This window comes from Rhinopithecus roxellana, chromosome 6, assembly GCF_007565055.1.
Source record: "Rhinopithecus roxellana isolate Shanxi Qingling chromosome 6, ASM756505v1, whole genome shotgun sequence".
NCBI lineage: Eukaryota > Metazoa > Chordata > Mammalia > Primates > Cercopithecidae > Rhinopithecus > Rhinopithecus roxellana.
The window spans coordinates 80558557-80579172 of record NC_044554.1 but is presented as its reverse complement, the minus strand read 5'-3'; the positions used below and the strand labels follow the sequence as shown (position 1 = coordinate 80579172).

Genomic DNA, 20616 nt, shown 5'->3' with positions numbered 1-20616 from the left:
TTCTCCAGAACCATTTGTTGAAAGGCCATCCTCTCCTGTTGACTTTCGCATTTTTGTAGTCAGTTGGGCGTATTTGTGTGGGTCTGTTTCTGCATTTTCTGTTCTGTACTGTTAATCTATGTTATCTGTCTGCCAGTATCACATTCTTGATTACCGTAGCTGTAAAGCAGGCTGCCTTATTGGGTGGCGTGATGGGTTCTCCTACTTTATTTTTAAGAATTGTTTTAGCTATTCTAGTTCCTTTGCCAATCCATGTAAATGTTTGAAAAAGCTCGTCTATGTAAAAACAAAACACAAAAGTCTTACTGAGGGTTTGATAGGAATTAAACCTATAGATCAGTTTGGGGAGACATGACATCTTTACTGTGTGGAATCTTCCAGTTGAAACAATAGCCATCTCTATCCAAGAGTTCAACCAACCCCAGATTGCAAAAGCAAAAAATAATACAAGAATACAAATTTAAATAACAGCACAGCTTTTATACCATGTTAAGTATTTTCAGTAGCCCAGAGACAGTTTAAAGTTTACAGGAGGATGTGCAGATTTTATGGACATGCCCTGCTGTTTTCTATTAGGAACTGGAGCATGTGTGGATGGATACCAAGGGATGACTGAATATTTATTTAGGCCTTTGCTTTTATCAATGTTTTGTAGTTTGGGTTTTTTGTTTGTTTGTTTTGTTTTGAGACAGTTTGTTCCTGTTGCCCAGGCTGGAGTGCAATGGCGCGGTCTCAGATTACTGCAACCTCCACCTCCTGGGTTCAAGTGATTCTCATGCCACAGCCTCCTGAGTAGCTGGGATTACAGGCACCTGCCACCATGCCTGGCTAATTTTTGTGTTTTTAGTAGAGATGGGGTTTCACCATATTGGCCAGGCTGGTCTCGAACTCCTGCCCTCAGGTGATCTGCTCGCCTCAGCCTCCCCAAGTGCTGGGATTACCGGCGTGAGCCACCGCACCCAGCCTGTAGTTTTTGTTTTGTATTACCTAAGTCGGCCAGGTGTGGTGGGATCACGCCTGTACTCCCGGCACTTAGGGAGGCCGAGGTGGGTGAATCACCTGAGGCCAGGAGTTCAAGACCAACCTGGCCAACGTTGTGAAACCCCATCTCTACTAAAAATATAAAAATTAGCCAGGCGTGATGGCGGGCACCTGTAATCTCAGCTACTCAGGAGGCTGAGGCAGGAGAATCACTTGAACCCAGGAGGTGAAGGTTGCAGTGAGCCAAGATTGCACCACTGCACTCCAGCCTGGGTGACAGCAAGACTGTCTCAGAAAATAAATAAAATATATATGTGTGTGTGTGTGTGTGTGTGTGTGTATGTATGTATGTGTATATATATGTATACACACACATACCCCTAAGTCATGATTTTGGAGCAATTGTAAGTGGTATAGTGTGCTTAATTTTGGCATTCACACGTTGATTGTTAGCATATAGAAATGGGATTGATTTTGTTTGATCTTGCTAAACTTTATGCATTTTTTAAATTCCTTTGGATTTCCTGTGTAGATATTTATGTCCTGAAAACAGGAATATTTTTATCTCATCCTTTCAAATCAATATGCTTTTTATTTTGTTATTTATGACCACTTTATTAAAATATAATTCACATGCCATACACTTCACCTATTTAAAATGTATGATTTGGCTGGATGTGGTGGCTCATGCCTGTAATCCCAGCACTTTGGGAGGCCAGGGCCCCCAGATCTTGAGCCCAGGAGTTCAAGACCATCCTGGGCAACAGGCAAAACCCTGTCTCTATTTTTTTAAATACAAAAATTAGCCTCGGTGGCATGCACCTGTCGTCCCAGCAACCCAGGAGGCTGAGGTGGGAGGATCACCTAAGCCTGGGAAGTCAAGCCTGCAGTGAACCATGATAGCACCACTGCATTCCAGCCTGGGCGACACAGTGAGACCCCATCTCACAAAAATGTATGAGTCAGTGGTTTTGTCTCTTTGCAGATATATGGAACCATCACCACAATTTTAACATTTTCTAAACCTCATATACTGTACCTTATAGTTATTACCTGCTTATTTCCCCCCAATCCCCATCATATGCATGCAGCCACTAGTTTTTCTCTATAGATAGATTTTCCTCTTCTGAACTTTCATATGAATTAGATCATACAAGATGTGGTATTTTGGTATTTTGTGACTGGCTTCATTTACTTAGCATGTTTTCATGTTTCATGTCACATGTATCAGTATTCCTTCCCTTCTTTGCCTGAATAATATTCCATTATATGTTTGTGCCACATTTTGTTTATTCGTCCATTGGTGGACATATGGATTGTTTCCACCTTCTGGCTAATATGAACTGATACAGTTTGGATATTTTGTCCCCTCCAAATCTCATGAAATAGGATCACCAGTGTTGGAAAATGGGGCCTGTTAAGAAGTGTTTGGATCATGGGAACAGATCTGTCATAAATGGGTTGGTGCCATCCTTGTAATGAGTGAGTTCTTGCTCTATATTAGTTCACTTGAAAGCTGCTTGTTTAAAAGAGACTGGGAGCTCCTGCCCTCTCTCTTCTGCCCTTTCTCATCATGTGACATGCCTGCTCCCTGTTCACCTTCTGTCATGAGTAAAAGCTTCCTGAGGCCTTCCCAGGAGCCAAGCAGATGTTGGTACCATGCTTGTACAGCCTGCAGAACTGTGAGCCAAATAAACTTCTTTATAAATTATCATCTCAAGATATTCTTCTATAGCAATGCAAAATGGACTAATACATGAATAATGCTGCTATAAATATTCCTGTACAAGTTTGAGTATAAATGTATGTTCTCATTTTTCTCCACCACCTAGCAGTGGAATTGCTACATCTGTAGTAACTGTGTAGTCATTTAAGGAACTGCTAGACTGTTTTACATTCCCACCAGCAGTGTGTAAGGTTTCAGATCTCTACATCCTCAGTGGCACTTGTAATTTGAGTTTTATTTTAGCCGTGTTAGTGGGTATAAAGTGATTTCTCATTGTGGTTTTTGTTATTTCCCTAATAACTCATGGTTTTCAGCATTTTTTCATTTACTTATTTGGCCATTTGCATGTCTTTTGGAAGAATGTCTTTTTTAAGATTCAGGGAGTGGCCAGGTGGGGTGGCTCATGCCTATAATCCCAGCACTTTGGGAGGCCGAGGTGGGCGGGTCATGAGGTCAGGAGATTGAGACCATCCTGGCCAACACGGTGAAACACCATCTCTACTAAAAATACAAAAAACTTAGCCAGGTGTGGTGGGGGGTGCCTGTAGTCCCCACTACTCAGGAGGCTGAGGCAGGAGAATGGCACGAACCTGGGAGGTGGAGCTTGCAGTGAGCTGAGATGATGCCACTGCACTCCAGCCTGGATGACAAAGTGAGACTCTGTCTCAAAAAAAAAAAAAAAAAAGATTTAGGGAGTACATTAGGTGCAGGTTTGTTACATGGGTGTACTCTATAATGCTGAGGTTTGGGCTTCTAATGAACCTATTACGCACGTAGTGAACATAGTACCCAGTGGTAGTTTTTCAACCCTTGTCTTCCACCTTCCCCACATTTGGATTCTCCAGTGTCTATTATTTCCATCTTTATGTCCATGTATACCCATCCGTTGTTTAGCTCTCATTTATAAGTGAGAACATGCAGTATTTGATTTTCAGTTTCTGAGTTACTTAGGATAATGGCCTCCAGCTCCACCTTGCTGCTAAGGTGTGTGTATGTGTGTGCACTGGGTAATTTATTAGAAGAGAGGTTTAATTGGCATGTGGTTCTGCAAGCTGTACATGAAGCATAGTGACATGTGTTTCTGGGGAGGCCCCCAGTCGTGGTAGAAGGCAAAGGGGGAACAGGCATGTCACATGGTGAAACAGGAGCAAGAAAGAGTGTGGAGTGAGGAGATGCCACACACTTTTAAATGACCAAATCTCGGCCAGGCATGGTGGCTCATGCCTGTAATCCTAGCATTTTGGGAGGCTGAAGTGGGTGGATCATGAGGTCAGGAGATCAAGACCATCCTGGCCAACATGGTGAAACCCCATCTCTACTAAAATACAAATAATAATAATAATAATTAGCTGGGCATAGTGGCACATGCCTGTAGTCTCAGCTACTCAGGAGCCTGAGGTGTGGGAATTGCTTGGATCTGGGAGGCAGAGGTTGCATTGAGCCAAGGTCACACCACTGCACTCCAGCCTGGCAACAGAGCAAGACTCAGTTCCAAAAAAGACCAAATCTCAAGAGAGAACTGTCTCAAAGACAGCACCAAACCATGAGGGGTCTGTCCCCATGATCCAAACACCTCCCACCAGGCCCCACCTCCAGCACTGGGGATTACAATTCAACATGAGATTTGGGTGGAGACACATACCAGACTATTATGCTGCCATAACAGAATACTGCAAACTGAGTAATTTATAAAGAACAGAACTTGGCCAGGCAGGGTGGCTCATGCCTGTAATCCCAGCACTTTGGAGACCAAGGCAGGCAGATCATGAGGTCAGGAGTTCAAGACCAGCCTGACCAACATGGTGAAACCCCGTCTCTACTAAAAGTACAAAAAATTAGCCAGGTGTGGTGTGTGCCTGTAATTCCAGCTACTCGGGAGGATGAGGCAGGAGAATCGCTTGAACCCAGGAGGTGGAGGTTGCAGTGGGCCAAGATCATGCCACTGCACTCCAGCCTGGGCAACAAAGTGAGACTCTGTCTCAAAAAAAAAAAGAAAAAGAAAAGGAAATACAAGAAAAGAACTTTATGTGGTTCATGGTTCTGGAGGCTGGGAAGTCCAAGAGCATGGCACCAGCATCTGGTGAGGGTCATCCTATAGCAGAAGGCATCACACAGTGAGATAGCACGCACAAGAGAGAGAAAATGAGGCCAAACATTCTTTTATCAGGGGCTCACTCTTCAGAATCTAAACCATCCCATGTTAACAGCATTAATGATAGCCAAAAAACTCATGGTCTAAATGCCTCTTGAAGGTGTCCTACCTCTTAATATTGTTGCAATGCAGTTAAATTTTTTTTCTTTTTTCTTTTTTTTTTTTTTTTTTTTTTTTTTTGAGGCGGAGTCTCGCTCTGTCGCCCAGGCTGAAGTGCAGTGGCCAGATCTCGGCTCACTGCAAACTCCGCCTCCTGGGTTCACACCATTCTCCTGCCTCAGCCTCCCGAGTAGCTGGGACTACAGGCGCCCGCCACCTCGTCTGGCTAGTTTTTTGTATTTTTTAGTAGAGATGGGGTTTCACTGTGCTAGCCAGGATGGTTTCAATCTCCTGACCTCGTGATCCACCCGTCTCGGCCTCCCAAAGTGCTGGGATTACAGGCTTGAGCCACCACGCCCGGCCAATGCAGTTAAATTTCAACATGAGTTTAAGAGGGCATATTCAAACCATAGCATGGTGTGAAGTAAGTGTCAACTTTATTTTGCATGTGGCTATCCATTTGTCCCAGCACCATTTGTTGAAAAGACTGTTCTTTCCCCCATCCCTTTGAATGGTCTTGACACCCTTGTCAAAAATCAGTTGACCATAGATGTGTGGGTCTGCTTCTGGGCTCTCAGTTCTATTCCATTTATGTTTATATTTATCCTTCTGCGAGTAGCACACTATGTCTTGATTGCTGTTGCTTTGTACTAAGTACTGAAATTGGGAGGTGGTTTTTGTTTTCAAGATTGTTTGGCTACTCTAGGTCCCTTGCAATTCCATGTGATTTTTAGAATTAACTCATCCATTTCCACAATGAAGTTAGTTGGGAGTCTGATAGGGATTGGGTTGGATCTTTAGATCTTGGGGATTGTTACCATGTTAATGTTAAGTCTTCTGACCCATGAACATGGGATACTTTCATATTTATTTAGATATTCCTTAATTCTTTCAACGTTTTGGAGTTTCCAGAGTATTAGTTTTGAACTACTTTTATTAAATTTATTCCTGAGTATGTTATTCTTTTTAATGCCAATTTGAATCGAATTGTTTTTTTTTAGTTTTAGAAATGGCCTTGCTGTGTTGGCCAGGGTGGCCTCAAACCCCTGGGCTCAAGCAATCCTTCTGCCTCAGCCACCCAATTAGCTGGGACTATGGGTGTGCCCCATCGTGCCTGGCTCCTGGTATTTTCATAATCTCAATGTTGGATTTTCATTGCAAGTTTACAGAAAAACAATTGATTTTTATATATGGATTTTGAATCCTGCAACCTTGCTGAACTATTATAATGTGTCTGATTATAATGTGTCGGTGGGTCTATTTTCTTTTTCTTTTTTTGAGATGGAATCTTGCTCTGTCGCCCAGCCTGGAGTGCAGTAGCATGATGTTGGCTCACTGCAACCTCCGCCTCCTGGGTTCAAGCAGTTCTCCCTACCTCAGCCTCCTGAGTAGATGGGATTACAGGCACCTGCCACCACGCTTGGCTAGTTTTTGTATTTTTCAGTAGAGACAGGGTTTCACCATGTTGGCCAGGCTGGTCTTGAACTCCTGACCTCAGGTGATCCACCCACCTCGGCTTCCCAAAATGCTGGGATTACAGGCATGTGGGTCTATTTTCATATATTCTTTTTTAGTTCATTGAACTTTCTGGATGTGTAGATTATTGTTCTTCAGTAAATTTGAGAAGTTTTCAGTCATTACTATTTCATATATTTTTCTTTCTTCTTTTTCTTTTCTCTCCTTGTGGTTTTCCCATTATGTGTATGTGGGTGTGCTTAACAGTGTTCACATTCTCTGGAGTTTCTGTTCATTTTTCCTTTTTTTCTGTTATTCAGTTTGTATAATCTCTATCAATCTCTAATCTCTATCAAGTTCACTAATTCTTTCTTCACCCACTGAAATCTACTGTTTGGCCCTCTTGTGAGTTTTTTCTTTCAGATATTTTACTTTTCAACTCCATAATTTGCATTTTTAAAAAATTTATATCCAGCCTGGGCAACATGGTGAGACCTCGTCTCTACAAAAAAAATTTAAAAATTAGCTGGGTGTGGTGGCCCATACCTCAACTACTCAGGAGGCTGAAGTGGGAAGATCACCTGAGCCCTAGAGGTGGAGGCTGCAATGAGCCATGATTGCACCACCACACTCTGGGGCAACAGAGTGAGAGCCTGTCTCAAAAAAATTGTTTTTAATTAAAAAAATAATTTATATCTCTTTGCTAATATTCTCTATTTGATGGAATATCATCATATACCTTCCATGACTTCTTTAATCATGCTTTCCCTTATTCTATGAACATATTTGTAGTGGTTATTCTGAAATATTTTTCTGTTAAAATCTGTTGCTTACACAGGCAGGTTCTGTTCCTGCTTTTTTTTTTTTTTTTCTGGTATACTAGTCATACTTTCATTTCTTTGCTAATTTTTTGTTGGAAAGTGGACATTTTAATAACATTAAATAAATAATTGAACAGCACCCAATAGCAACTCTGGGTACAGGTCCAAACCCCCTCCCTTCTGGAGCTTGTATTGCTGTTTGCTTGTTTATTTGCTTAGTGAGTAGCTGGATTATTTTGGTGAAGGCTTTACCTCTCCCCTACAGTGTTCTGCCTCTGATGGTCCTCTTCAGGGAGGTGCAGCTATGTGTATGCCCACAGTCACCCCGGAATGACAGTGGTTCTGGTAAGGCTCTCCTACTCTCTTTTCCTAACCATGCCCAGCTTTTAAACTCCACTAATTGCGACTCATAAACTTCACTGTTTGCTCTCTTGTTTTCGACAATACTCTAGGCACAAATTCTTCTGCAAACTATTCCAAATTGTGGCCTCTTAGATAGAATAGTTTCAGATTTTCTTTAATCCCAGTAGGGCTCCACCCAGCTGTCTTATTACCCCATTTTCTCCTGCAAACTAGCCAACCTCCAACCTAGGCTGTATCTTCATTAGATCCATGAATCTCCTCCCAATTGCTTTTCACCATAATGTCTACTGCTGTTGAGAATACCGTTGGGTTTAAACTTCCTTGTATTCCCTTGCAAGTAAGGTCAGTTCCTATGGGAAGAGATCATGGCTGTTTTACAACCTGCCTTTCCCCTCCAGGCAAAATCTCTTAGCTCAGTGGCAAACTTCTGAGTCACACTCCCACTCTGGGAGCTGAGCAGTCAGTGGAAGGGAGGCAGCAGCCTCTCCTGGCATGGAACTCTCACCTCATAAGCTGTGAGAAGGGCTATCAGGACCCCGGTATTCTCAGCATGCCACACCCAAAGTATAGTCCATTTTCCACAAGTGGGGGCTAAGTGGAAGAAAGGAGTCCCACCTCGACCAGACTCACCCAGGACTTACTTCCACAACAGGCAGCTGGGAGAGGGATGAGATACACTCATTCCCTCTTCCCAGGAAGAAAGCCCTCTGGCTGGGAGATGGAAGAAGAGAATCCTGTGTTCTTGGCAACACCAATCTGGTGTGGAGTCCACCTCCCTTTGCTGGACTGAGTTGTCTTGATTCAATACCACAGACTTGCCTTTCTTACTAAATTCTCATAGATTTTCTTGAATAGATATTTCTTTTTTTTTTTTTTTTTTTAACGGAGTCTCACTCCATCACCCAGGCTGGAGTGCAGTGGCAGGATCTCGGCTCACTGCACCCAACCTCCGCCTCTGGGGTTCAAGCAATTCTCCTGCCTCGGCCTCCCTAGTAGGTAGGATTACAGGCATGCACCATCATACCCAACTAATTTTTCTTTTTTTTTTTTTTTAGTAGAGATGGGGTTTCACCATGTTGGCCAGGCTGGTCTTGAACTCCTGATCTCAAGTGATCCACCCACCTTGGTCTCCCAAAATGCTGGGATTACAGGCATTAGCCACCACACCTGGCCTTGAATAGATGTTTCTTCATTTCTGTTTGCCCTTCAGACCATTTCCAGAAGCTTTAATTTGTTCTGTCTTTCATTTTTATTTTATTGGGCCCTTTCTTTTTTTTTTCTTTTTTTTTTTTCTTTTTTTTTTTTCTGAGACAGAGTCTCACTCTGTCACCAGGCTGGAGTTCAGTGGCACAATCTCGGCTCACTGCAACCTCCATCTCCCAGGTTCAAGTGATTCTCCTGCCTCAGCCTCCTGAGTAGCTGGGACTATAGGCATGTGCCACCATGCCCAGCTAATTTTTGTATTTTTGGTAGAGACTGGGTTTCACCATGTTGGCCAGGATGGTCTTGATTTCTTGATCTCATGATCCGCCCCCCTCGGCCTCCCAAAGTGCTGGGATTACAGGCGTGAGTCACCCCGCCTGGCTTGTTGACCTTTCAACCCAGCTTTATTTTTTTTTTAATAATTTTTACCAGGCTGGGCGTGGTGGCTCACACCTGTAATCCCAACACTTTGGGAGGCCAAGGTGGGCGGATCACGAGGTCAGGAGTTCACGACCAGCCTGGCCAACATGGTGAAACCCTGTCTCTACTTAAAATACAAAAATTAGCTGGGCGTGGTGGCGCCTGTAGTCGCAGCTACTCGGGAGGCTGAGGCAGTAGGATTGCTTGAACCCAGAAGATAGAGGTTTCGGTGAGCCGAGATCGTGCCACTATACTACAGAATGGGCGAAAAAGCGAGACTCCATCTCAAATAAAAAAATAAAAATTAATAACAATGATTTTTACCAGTTTCACCGGGGAGCTGCTCAGCAGAACTCCCCATGCTTTCATTCTGGAAGTGAATCTGCCTTTTATTTCTTCTTGCTTAATTGCAAGGGTTAGAAATTCCAGTAATATATTGAAAAGAGTGGTGAGTGCAGACACCCTTGCCTTGTTCCCAATCTTAAAAAGCATTCAGTCTTTCACCATTAAGTATGATGTTAGCTGTATAAGTTTTTTGTATAAGATCTTTATCAAGTTTATTTTTAACTTGCTGAAAGTGTGTGTGTGTGTTTTTTTAATCATGAAGGATGGTGGTTGTGTCAAACACATTTTCTGTGTCAACTGATACCATAATTTTTCTTCTTTAGCCTGTTGGTGTTGTGGATTATTGTTGATTGATTTTCAACTGTCACACCAGCCTTGCATACCTGGAATAAATTCCACTTGGTCATGGTATATATTTTTTTATACATCGTTATATTTGGTTTGCCAATATTGAGAATTTTTGTGCCTGAATTCATGAGAGATACTGGTCTGTAGTTTTTGTTTTGGAGGTCTTGGGGGTATTGACACTTTGTTAGTTTTGACATCAGGATATTTCTTGCCTTATAAAATGAGTTAGGAAGTGTCCCCTTCTCTTTTGTTTTCTGGAAGAGATTGTTTAAAGTTGATGTTAATTCTAATGGTGTGGTGTGTCTGGTTCCTGGGGTAGAGCAGGGAGAGATGCCCAGCAGGCAGCCAGGTATGTAGCACTGAGCCTTGAGGCAGATTTGGGGGAGTCAGAGGGCAGCCCCTGGCTTCATGAGCTCAAAGTTAGAACCCACAGAAGACTGAGGATTTTGAAACCTCCCTCCCTGCCTGTGACAATGGCTACTCTGATTTCCCCCACCCCAATCAGGGGTGATGACAATGTCTCATTCATCTGTCTCCCTGGTGCCTGGCACGGGGGAGGGGGGGTGCTCAGTGAATCTGGGTGGCGCAGTAGCCTGTGTGAAAGCAAGAGGCATTTCAGGAAATTCATGAGGCGGGCTTCTTCCTGGGAGGTGTGGCAGAGGGTGCTGCCAGGAATAGAGGGAAACACTTTCTTCCCTTTTCCTTCTACTGCCTAGGGAAGTGTGGGGGTGGAGGGGAGGTGAAGAGACAGATCACCGAGTTGCCAAGAGACCTGGGGACCGACCCATCCGGGCCGCCTTCCCTGGTGGGCTCTCGCCGGCTCCATCCCTGGTTGCCATGGAGACAGGAGGCGGTTGCCACGGAGACCGACGACTGCCAGGACCAGCCAATCACTCCGGAGCTGCAGCTCCGGCTCACCTTTTGGATGGAGGCATCGGGTTGGGCGGGGCCCTCTCCCTCCCCAGGCCCTGCACCTTCTGCTTGGTCAGCGCAGCCACCGCCGCCCAAAGGGCTCCGAGCATTCCAGGATCCCAACCACCTCCCTAATCTCCCACAACTAGGGTTCTAGGGGCGTCCCCGCCTCTTCCCGGCCACGGGCTAATGCCACCCTGAGGAACCCAGCTTCCAATTGGCCCTGAAACCCTCCCTCGTAAATGCTGTGGAAAGGGCGGGACCGGGCGCAGGCGCCCACCCCCGCTCCCCCTGGAAACTGCGCACAGCGAGAGGGAGGCCACAGCCGGGTGGGGCGGGGGCGGGGGCGAGGGCGGGGAGGGAGCCCCCCCACCCCCCGCACGCCCTCCGCAGTGCCTGGCGAGCCCGCGCACGCTCACTCGCGGGGACAGGCGGGCGGGGCGGCCTGACGTCACCCACTGCCCCCACCGCCTGGCCGAGGGGCGGTGGCCGCGCAGGCTCGGCGGGGCGGCGGCACCGACTGACGGAGGGTCGGAAGGACTGAGGGACGGGCGGGCGCACGGCCAGGCCATGCCTGGGGAGGCTGCCCGCGCCGAGCTGCTGCTGCCCGAGGCGGACGGACCCGGGCCCCGCACAGGTGAGGCCGTGGCCACTCCGTCCCTGCCTCCAGCGTCTCCCTTCTCCAGCCTGGGTTCTCTTTCCATCGCTCACCTTTCACCCTCTCCCCCATCCCCTCGAGTCCCCTCCCCTTTCCGCGCCCTGTCCTTCCCTCCATCTGAACCCTGCCCCCGCCTCTCCCAGAACTGCGGGGAAGGTGGGACGCACGAAGTGCCTTCCGCGAGCCAGAAAGGACATGGGGGCTTAAGCCCTTGGCCTCCGACCCAGGGATCGTGGGTCTCGCATCCCTGCCCCCTGCATCCCGTTGTCTGCACCGAGCTGCCAGCCTGCCGGGGCTGGGCCACTCTGGACAGAGGCAGTGGGTTCTGGAGGCGGGGTGTCCGGCCGATACCCCCAATACGATCAGGTGACCACCAGGAGGGTCCTCAGCTGCACCCGGCCTGTCCTGGGCTGGCGACTGGTCATGGCTCTGGAGGGAGGAGCAGGACTGGCTGGAGCCTGGGAAGCCTGGATGGAGGACCGGGTTGTGGAAGAAAGGCTAAGTTGGGTCTGGAAAGTGAAAGGCCTTGGGGGAGGTGGCCTGATTAGCAATAGCCCCGGGTGTGCAGACCACCTGTCCTTAGGCTGGGTCAACAAATGCTAGTGGAGGCTGATGGGGTCTACCAGGGCCTAGAAAGAGCCCAGCCTGCACAGTCCTGGCGTGGAGGTCAACGATGTGTGGGTAGGGCCAAGGGCACCTTGCTCTGGGCAAGAAGTCACCCAGAGATGGGACCAGTGCTGGGGCCTGAGGCGTGGTTTGGGGTGACACAGGCTACTGCCTCTGCTCTAGGTGGGAGGCAGGGAGTGCAGGCCCGGACTTCCTAGCCCCAGGGTCTTGTGCTAGCTCTGTTCTGGCTTGCTTGGTGACCTTGAATGAGTTATAAAAACCTTTGGCCTTTGGTTTCTGTTCCATCCCAACAGTTCAGCCGTTCCCCTGCCCTGGGGGCCACACCAGGGACCAGAACCAAGAGCCCAGCTTCAGGGCACCCAGTGATGCCCCACCAGCCACGCCCACTCCTGGTGTTGAGTGTCAGGCATGCGGAAACCCAAAGGACCCCTTGTCTCAGGACGCCCTGGCTGTCCTATTACCCCAGCAGCAAAGCCCTCGGGGGACGAGTTTTGGCTGGTGGCTCAGGGCTCTGATGCTGCTGAGGGGAGCTAGAGCAGCCTGGCAAGAGGGCCCCCCTTCTTTAAGCTTCACCTCTAATCCTGGCTCTGCTTTGCAGATGAGAAAACTGAGGTGCAGTAGATGTCCTGGTCACTAGTGAGTTCAGTAGAGCAGGAGCCACTGGGCAGGCATCTGCAGCCTGGAGAGCTGGTCCCTGTGTGCCGTCCCTCCCCCACCCTGGGCAAGACCTGGCCTGGGCTCTGAAGGGCCTTCATTGGATACTTCAAACAGAGGTGCCTTTGGCCTAGGTCCAAGTGAGGGAGTGGACATAATGGAGACATTTAAAATGAGGCTTATGAGCATTTAGAGCACACAGAAAAATGCTTATGAGATTAGGTTGGGTGAAAACAGCTAGATTGAAAACTGAATGTGCAATGTGATCTCGCCTGTGATAATATACGGGCCAGTAAGAGTCCAGGAGGCAGAAAACCATAGCGGTGTGGTGTGCCGCAACCTCGGAGGGGTTTTATTCCATCTTCCTGAGTCCCCTTTCCAACCCATGGCTGCTACTTCCTATGTGCATGGACTCCTTTCTCAGCTAGAGGTGTGTTAGCGCACAGACGTTTACTGAGTACCACGGCTTCCTCATACTGAAGCCTGCCCAGGGGCTTGGCGGAGTGCACCATGGGACCCAGAGAAGGCCCACAGGGCAGGGTGGGAACTCCCAGCACCCGGGAAGGAACTGGTGGTCACCCATGGCGTGGCTGCCACCAAGGAGAGGACTTGGCCAGAGGCTGCTGTTGGCCCTCTGAAGCTGTCCCATGCTCTTGCTGGGCTCCACAGTCCCCCGTTCCTGCCCACCACTGCCCTTGGAGCCAGATGCTCCAACAAAGCCTCCACGGGACACTTCATCTCTGTTCTCCAGAAACTTGGCTGCGTGTGGTGGCCCCTGGCTTCCCCATCTCCCTGGCCGCAGGAGGGGAGCAGGGTCGGAGGGGTCTGGTAAAATCCTGATATGTTGGCCTGAAGTGTAGGTAGCAAGGACAGCAGAGAGAGGAGGCACAGTGAGGCATGAAGCCTGGAACGTTCGAGCTGCGCACGTCGTGCTGGTGCCCCCTGCCTCATGTGGCGCATCTATTGGGAGGTCATGGGATGGGGCTGGCGCTGCCTGGCAGATTCCCACTGCCAGCCCCTCCCGCTGAGCCCAGCTGAACCACACTGATTCTGTGGAATGGAAACTGCAATCCAGTCTCCTCAGAGAGGCTGAAATGCTAGTTCTTTGCTGAGCTGTCCTTGAGGAAAGCCGCTGAGCAAGTCTGTGCATGACTCCCAGCAGCACTTCCCTCAAAACCCCTCTCTAGGAAACTGCTAGTAGCTGCTCTCTGCTGTCAAAACTCTTGGAAGTTCTCCCTCAAACGCAGCGCGCACAGCATCTTCTCTTTTCTCTCTTGCCTTCCCGGGTCCACCTTCCTCTGGGCCCTATGCAGTGGAAATTCATCTCCCCAGGCCTGGCCCTTGCCTGGGAGATGCATCCAGGGGCACCTCACAATCTTCTCTATCTCCACAGATCTGTCCTGCGATGCAGCTGCTGCCACCACCATCCTGGGAGGGGACCGGCGGGAGCCCTGTGCTCTGACCCCAGGGCCCAGCCACCTGGCCCTCACGTTCCTGCCCAGCAAGCCGGGTGCCCGGCCCCAGCCTGAGGGAGCCAGCTGGGATGCAGGGCCTGGTGGGGCACCCTCGGCCTGGGCAGATCCAGGGGAGGGCGGCCCGAGCCCCATGCTCCTCCCTGAGGGCCTGTCTTCCCAGGCTCTGTCCACTGAGGCTCCTCTCCCGGCCACCCTGGAGCCCCGGATTGTGATGGGAGAGGAGACGTGCCAGGCCCTCCTGTCACCCAGGGCTGCCCGGACAGCGCTCAGGGACCGGGAGGGTGGGCATGCAAGCCCGGACCCACCCGCCGAGTTGTGTTCTCAGGGTGATCTTTCTGTGCCTTCCCCTCCCCCAGACCCTGATTCCTTCTTTACACCTCCCTCTACCCCCACCAAGACCACCTATGCCCTGCTTCCCGGCTGTGGGCCCCTTGGAGATGCGGGGGACTCAGAGGCTGAGCTGTGGGATGAGCTGCTGGACTCGCCCCCACCCTCGCCCTCCGGCTCCTACATTACGGCCGATGGGGACAGCTGGGCCTCTTCACCCTCCTGTTCCCTCAGCCTGCTGGCTCCGGCTGAAGGGCTGGACTTCCCCTCAGGCTGGGGCCTGTCCCCCCAGGGGTCCATGGCGGATGAACGAGAGCTGCACCCTGCCGGAACCCCAGAGCCCCCCTCCTCTGAGTCCAGCCTCTCTGCAGACAGCAGCTCCTCCTGGGGCCAGGAGGGCCACTTCTTTGACCTGGACTTCCTGGCCAATGACCCGATGATCCCTGCAGCCCTCCTACCCTTCCAGGGCAGCCTCATCTTCCAGGTGGAGGCAGTGGAGGTGACACCACTATCCCCAGAGGAAGAAGAGGAGGCTGTGGCGGATCCCGACCCAGGTGGGGACCTGGCTGGGGAGGGTGAGGAGGACAGCACGTCCGCCTCCTTCCTGCAGTCGCTGTCTGACCTGTCCATCACGGAGGGCATGGATGAGGCCTTTGCCTTCCGAGACGACACCTCTGCAGCCTCCTCTGATTCGGACTCAGCCTCCTATGCAGAGGCAGATGATGAGAGGCTGTACAGTGGGGAGCCCCATGCCCAGGCCACCCTCCTCCAGGACAGTGTCCAGAAGACAGAGGAGGAGAGCAGAGGTGGGGCCAAGGGGCTGCAGGTTCAGGAAGGGACTGTGTCCTGGGCCCTGGAGGCTGCGCCTCAGACCTCAGACAGAGGGGCCCATCTCTCCCAGAGACAGGAATCGATCTCAGAAGTAACAGAAGAGGGCCTTGCTTTAGGCCAGGAGTCCACTGCCACTGTGACCCCTCACACTCTGCAGGTAGCCCCAGGCCTCCAGGTGGAGGTGGCTACCAGGGTGACCCCTCAGGCTGGGGAGGAAGAAGCGGACTCCACCACTGGACAAGCATCTGCTGCCATGGCAATGCCTCAGCCCTCCCAGGAGGGCATCAGCGAGATCTTAGGCCAAGAGTCTGTCACTGCAGAAAAAATTCCAACTCCACAGGAAGAAACAAGCCTCACATTGTGTCCAGACTCTCCTCAGAACTTGAAGGAAGAAGGAGGGCTGGACCTCCCCTCTGGCCCGAAGCCTGTAGCTGCAGCCTTGCTTGTGCCCCAGCAGGCTGAAGAGGACCTCACCTTACCCCAGGACCCCGCTATGACACCACCTCTGCCTCTGCAAGACACAGATCTCTCGTCAGCCCCGAAGCCTGTGGCTGCAGCCACGACTGTCCCCAGGCAGGCTGAAGAGGGCCTCACCTTACCCCAGGACCCCGCTATGACACCACCTCTGCCTCTGCAAGACACAGATCTCTCGTCAGCCCCGAAGCCTGTGGCTGCAGCCACGACTGTCCCCAGGCAGGCTGAAGAGGGCCTCACCTTGCCCCAGGACCCCGCTGTGACAGCACCTCTGCCCCTGCAAGACACAGATCTCTCGTCAGCCCCGAAGCCTGTGGCTGCAGCCACGACTGTCCCCAGGCAGGCTGAAGAGGGCCTCACCTTACCCCAGGACCCCGCTGTGACACCACCTCTGCCCCTACAAGACACAGCTCTCTCGTCAGCCCCGAAGCCTGTGGCTGCAGCCACGACTGTCCCCAGACAGGCTGAAGAGGGCCTCACCTTACCCCAGGACCCTGCTATGACACCACCTCTGCCTCTGCAAGACACAGATCTCTCGTCAGCCCCGAAGCCTGTGGCTGCAGCCACGACTGTCCCCAGGCAGGCTGAAGAGGGACTCACCTTACCCCAGGACCCCGCTGTGACAGCACCTCTGCCCCTGCAAGACACAGATCTCTCGTCAGCCCCGAAGCCTGTGGCTGCAGCCACGACTGTCCCCAGACAGGCTGAAGAGGGCCTCACCTTACCCCAGGACCCCGCTGTGACACCACCTGTGCCCCTACAAGACACAGATCTCTCGTCAGCCCCGAAGCCTGTGGCTGCAGCCACGACTGTCCCCAGACAGGCTGAAGAGGGACTCACCTTACCCCAGGACCCCGCTGTGACAGCACCTCTGCCCCTGCAAGACACAGGTCTCTCGTCAGCCCCGAAGCCTGTGGCTGCAGCCACGACTGTCCCCAGACAGGCTGAAGAGGGACTCACCTTACCCCAGGACCCCGCTGTGACACCACCTCTGCCCCTACAAGACACAGATCTCTCGTCAGCCCCGAAGCCTGTGGCTGCAGCCACGACTGTCCCCAGACAGGCTGAAGAGGGACTCACCTTACCCCAGGACCCCGCTGTGACAGCACCTCTGCCCCTGCAAGACACAGGTCTCTCGTCAGCCCCGAAGCCTGTGGCTGCAGCCACGACTGTCCCCAGACAGGCTGAAGAGGGCCTCACCTTACCCCAGGACCCCGCTGTGACACCACCTCTGCCCCTACAAGACACAGATCTCTCGTCAGCCCCGAAGCCTGTGGCTGCAGCCACGACTGTCCCCAGACAGGCTGAAGAGGGCCTCACCTTACCCGCTGTGACAGCACCTCTGCCCCTGCAAGACACAGGTCTCTCGTCAGCCCCGAAGCCTGTGGCTGCAGCCACGACTGTCCCCAGACAGGCTGAAGAGGGCCTCACCTTACCCCAGGACCCTGCTGTGACACCACCTCTGCCCCTACAAGACACAGATCTCTCATCAGCCCCAAAGCCTGTGGCTGCAGCCTTGCTTGTGCCCCAGCAGGTTGAAGAGGACCTCACCTTACCCCAGGACTCTGCTATGATACCACCTCTGCCCCTACAAGACACAGATCTCTCGTCAGCCCCGAAGCCTGTGGCTGCAGCCACGATTGTCCCCAGGCAGGCTGAAGAGGACCTCACCTTACCCCAGGACTCTGCTATGACACCACCTCTGCCTCTGCAAGACACAGGCCCCACCTCAGGTCCAAAGCCTCTGGCTGTGGCCACCCCTCAGACCTTGCAGGCAGAAGCAGGCTGCACCCCAGGGACAGAGCCTGTGGCCACCATGGCTCAGCAGGAAGTAGGTGCGGCCTTAGGCCCCGGGCCAGCACCTGAGGAGAAGAATGCAGCCCTCTCTAGAGTCCCAGAGCCTGCAGCCTTGGACCAGGTCCAACAGGATGACCCACAGCCAGCTGCAGAAGCTGGGACACCTTGGGCCGCACAGGAAGACGCGGATTCGACTTTGGGCGTGGAGGCCCTCTGTCTCCCTGAGCCTGCCTCTGGTGCTGGGGAGGACGTAGCAGAAGCCCCCTCTAGGCCAGGATGGGAAGTGTGTCTGGAAGGTCTAGTGCACACAGGTGACGGGGCTAAACCTGACTCACCCCAAAAGGACACCCTGGAGGTTGAGAACCAGCAGGGAGAAGGCCTCAAGCCACCGGCACAGGAACATGGACCCGGGTCAGCACTTGGAGGTGCAGGGGAGGTCCCCGAGGCACCTCCTGCTGCCTGCCCTGAGGTCGGCCAGGCCTGGCTCCTGAGCCCAGCCAGGGAAGGAAGAGGCCTGAGTGGCAAGTCCACACTGGAACCCACGCTTCCCTCAGCTGTGGCCACAGAGGCCAGTCTGGACTCCTGCCCAGAATCTTCAGTAGGGACTGTGTCCAGGCTGGACAGAGGCTGCCCTGACGCGCCTGCCCCCACATCTGCACCAACCTCCCAGCAGCCGGAGCCTGTGCTGGGAGGCTGCCCTGATGCGCCTGCCCTGATGTCTACACCAACCTCCCAGCAGCCAGAGCCTGTGCTGGGTCTGAGCAGTGTTGAGCGACCCCACAAAGCACCCAGTGTCCTTGGCCCCCTCTTGCTGCAGCCCCCCGACAACCTTGGCAAGGGTCTGCCCAGCGCACCCCCGGACAGGCCCCTGGGCCCTGATCCTTCTGCTCCTGGTACCCTTGCTGTGGCAGCCCTACCCCCACTGGAGCCCCCAGCCCCCTGCCTGTGCCAGGACCTCCAGGAAGACTCCGTGGAAGAAGAGGAGCCCCCAGGCTCTCTGGGCCTCCCACCGCCCCAGGCAGGAGCCCAGCCTGCCGCTGCTGCTGTCTCAGGAACCACACAGCCTCTGGGGACTGGGCCGCGAGTCAGCCTCTTGCCTCACTCCCCGCTCCTCAGCCCCAAGGTGGCCTCCATGGATGCCAAAGACCTGGCCTTGCAGATCTCGCCGCCTTGCCAAGTGCCTCCTCCCTCTGGGCCCCAGAACCCAGCTGGCCCTCAAGGGCTCTCGGCCCCCGAGCAGCAAGAGGACGAGGACAGCCTGGAGGAAGGTAAGGGGGAGGGTAGGATTGAAGTGCCCTGGGGCTTGGGTCAACTGGACTCCTCCTTAGAGCTGTCCTGGGCTGGAGGGCCTCTGAGGTGGTGGGGTGGGGGGCCCAGACCCCACAGCCACCATGGGGAGCTGGCACTGCTTCCTCTGGCCCTGATGTGGCAGCAGGGCCAGGGTCCTGAACCCCCTTCCTCACCACCTAGAAGCAAAAGGCCATCCTCACACCTCTCCCCTTCCCCAGACTCGCCTCGGGCCCTGGGCTCGGGTCAGCATTCGGATAGCCACGGGGAGTCGTCAGCCGAGCTGGACGAGCAGGACATCTTGGCTCCTCAGACCGCGCAGTGTCCAGCCCAGGTGCCCAGTCCAGGGAAGAGGGTGGGCCTCTGGGAGGGCCCCACATCCCACCCACGGATGCTCAGCCCTCACCTTTTCCCAGGCCCCAGCAGGCAGCAGTGAGGAGACCATCGCCAAAGCCAAGCAGAGTCGCAGTGAGAAGAAGGCCCGAAAGGTGGGCTGGTGGCTTCCCCTGGGACCTCAGGCCTGGGACCATCTGTGTGGGGAACATCCTTACCAAGACCCTCACACTCCATGGCTAATGAAATCCCATCCATCAGGGGGCCTTTGGATCCATGCCAGTAACCCACACACCTTCCCCTAAACAGTTGAGGCTGGAATGTCATGAGAGGGCCCTTGTAGACTGAGGCTCACGGGGAGGGACCACCCACCAGCCCAAGGTCTTGGGGAACCTGGCAGTGGAGACTTTGCCTTCCTGGGCACTGTGCTGCTCTCCTCCCCCGACGTGGGTCAACACCAGGTCTGAGCCCCCCTCTGCCCTCTACTCCCAGGCAATGTCAAAGCTGGGCTTGCGGCAGATTCAGGGAGTCACCAGGATCACCATCCAGAAGTCCAAGAACATCCTCTTTGTCATCGCCAAGCCTGATGTCTTCAAGAGCCCAGCCTCAGACACTTATGTGGTCTTTGGCGAGGCCAAGGTCTGGGTGGAGGCTGTGGTGGAATGGGGGGTCCGAGGGACGGGGGACAAGGGGGGTCACAGGCTCTACTGACCCAGCCGTGTTCCGTGTTGCAGATTGAGGACCTGTCCCAGCAAGTGCACAAAGCCGCAGCTGAGAAGTTTAAGGTGCCCTCAGAGCCCTCGGCCTTGGTCCCTGAGTCAGCACCCAGGCCCCGGGTGAGGCTGGAGTGCAAGGAAGAGGAAGAGGAGGAGGAGGAAGAGGTGAGGTGCAGGGGCTCCAGGACCTCTTGGAGGTTGTGGGAGGCGCTACACAGGGGCTCTGCCCCAGGGACCTCAAGCAGCTCCAGCCACTTCCCTGCTCTCCCAACCCTAGGTGGACGAGGCGGGGCTGGAACTGCGTGACATTGAGCTGGTGATGGCGCAGGCCAATGTGTCCAGGGCCAAGGCCGTGCGGGCTCTGAGAGACAACCACAGTGACATTGTCAACGCCATCATGGTGAGTGAGCACTGGCCCCTTTCCCTGCCCCTGAGCTGTCCCCAAGGGCCTCGAGGGGTCCTGATGTTGGCTGTATTGGGGGACGCATCCCCCAACATGACTGTCTCTTTCTGCAGGAACTGACTATGTAGCCACTGACCGGAAGCTGGAGCCATCCTACGCCTTCCCTCAGCTCTGCTACTCAATAAATCGGTGTCCCTCCATTGCCCTCT

General features: G+C 52.8%; 1 protein-coding gene across 1 annotated transcript; it reads left to right on the top strand.

Moving 5' to 3' along the window:
* Positions 1-11395: 11395 nt before the first annotated feature.
* On the top strand, positions 11396-20604 carry NACAD (NAC alpha domain containing). The gene is made up of 10 exons (XM_030932007.1): positions 11396-11462; positions 11627-11849; positions 14078-16761; positions 17473-18936; positions 19177-19289; positions 19372-19443; positions 19781-19927; positions 20023-20169; positions 20282-20404; positions 20521-20604. The coding sequence occupies exons 1-10, from the start codon at positions 11396-11398 to the stop codon at positions 20533-20535; spliced, it is 5055 nt and encodes a 1684-aa protein (XP_030787867.1). The 3' UTR covers positions 20536-20604.
* The last annotated feature ends 12 nt before the right edge of the window (positions 20605-20616 follow it).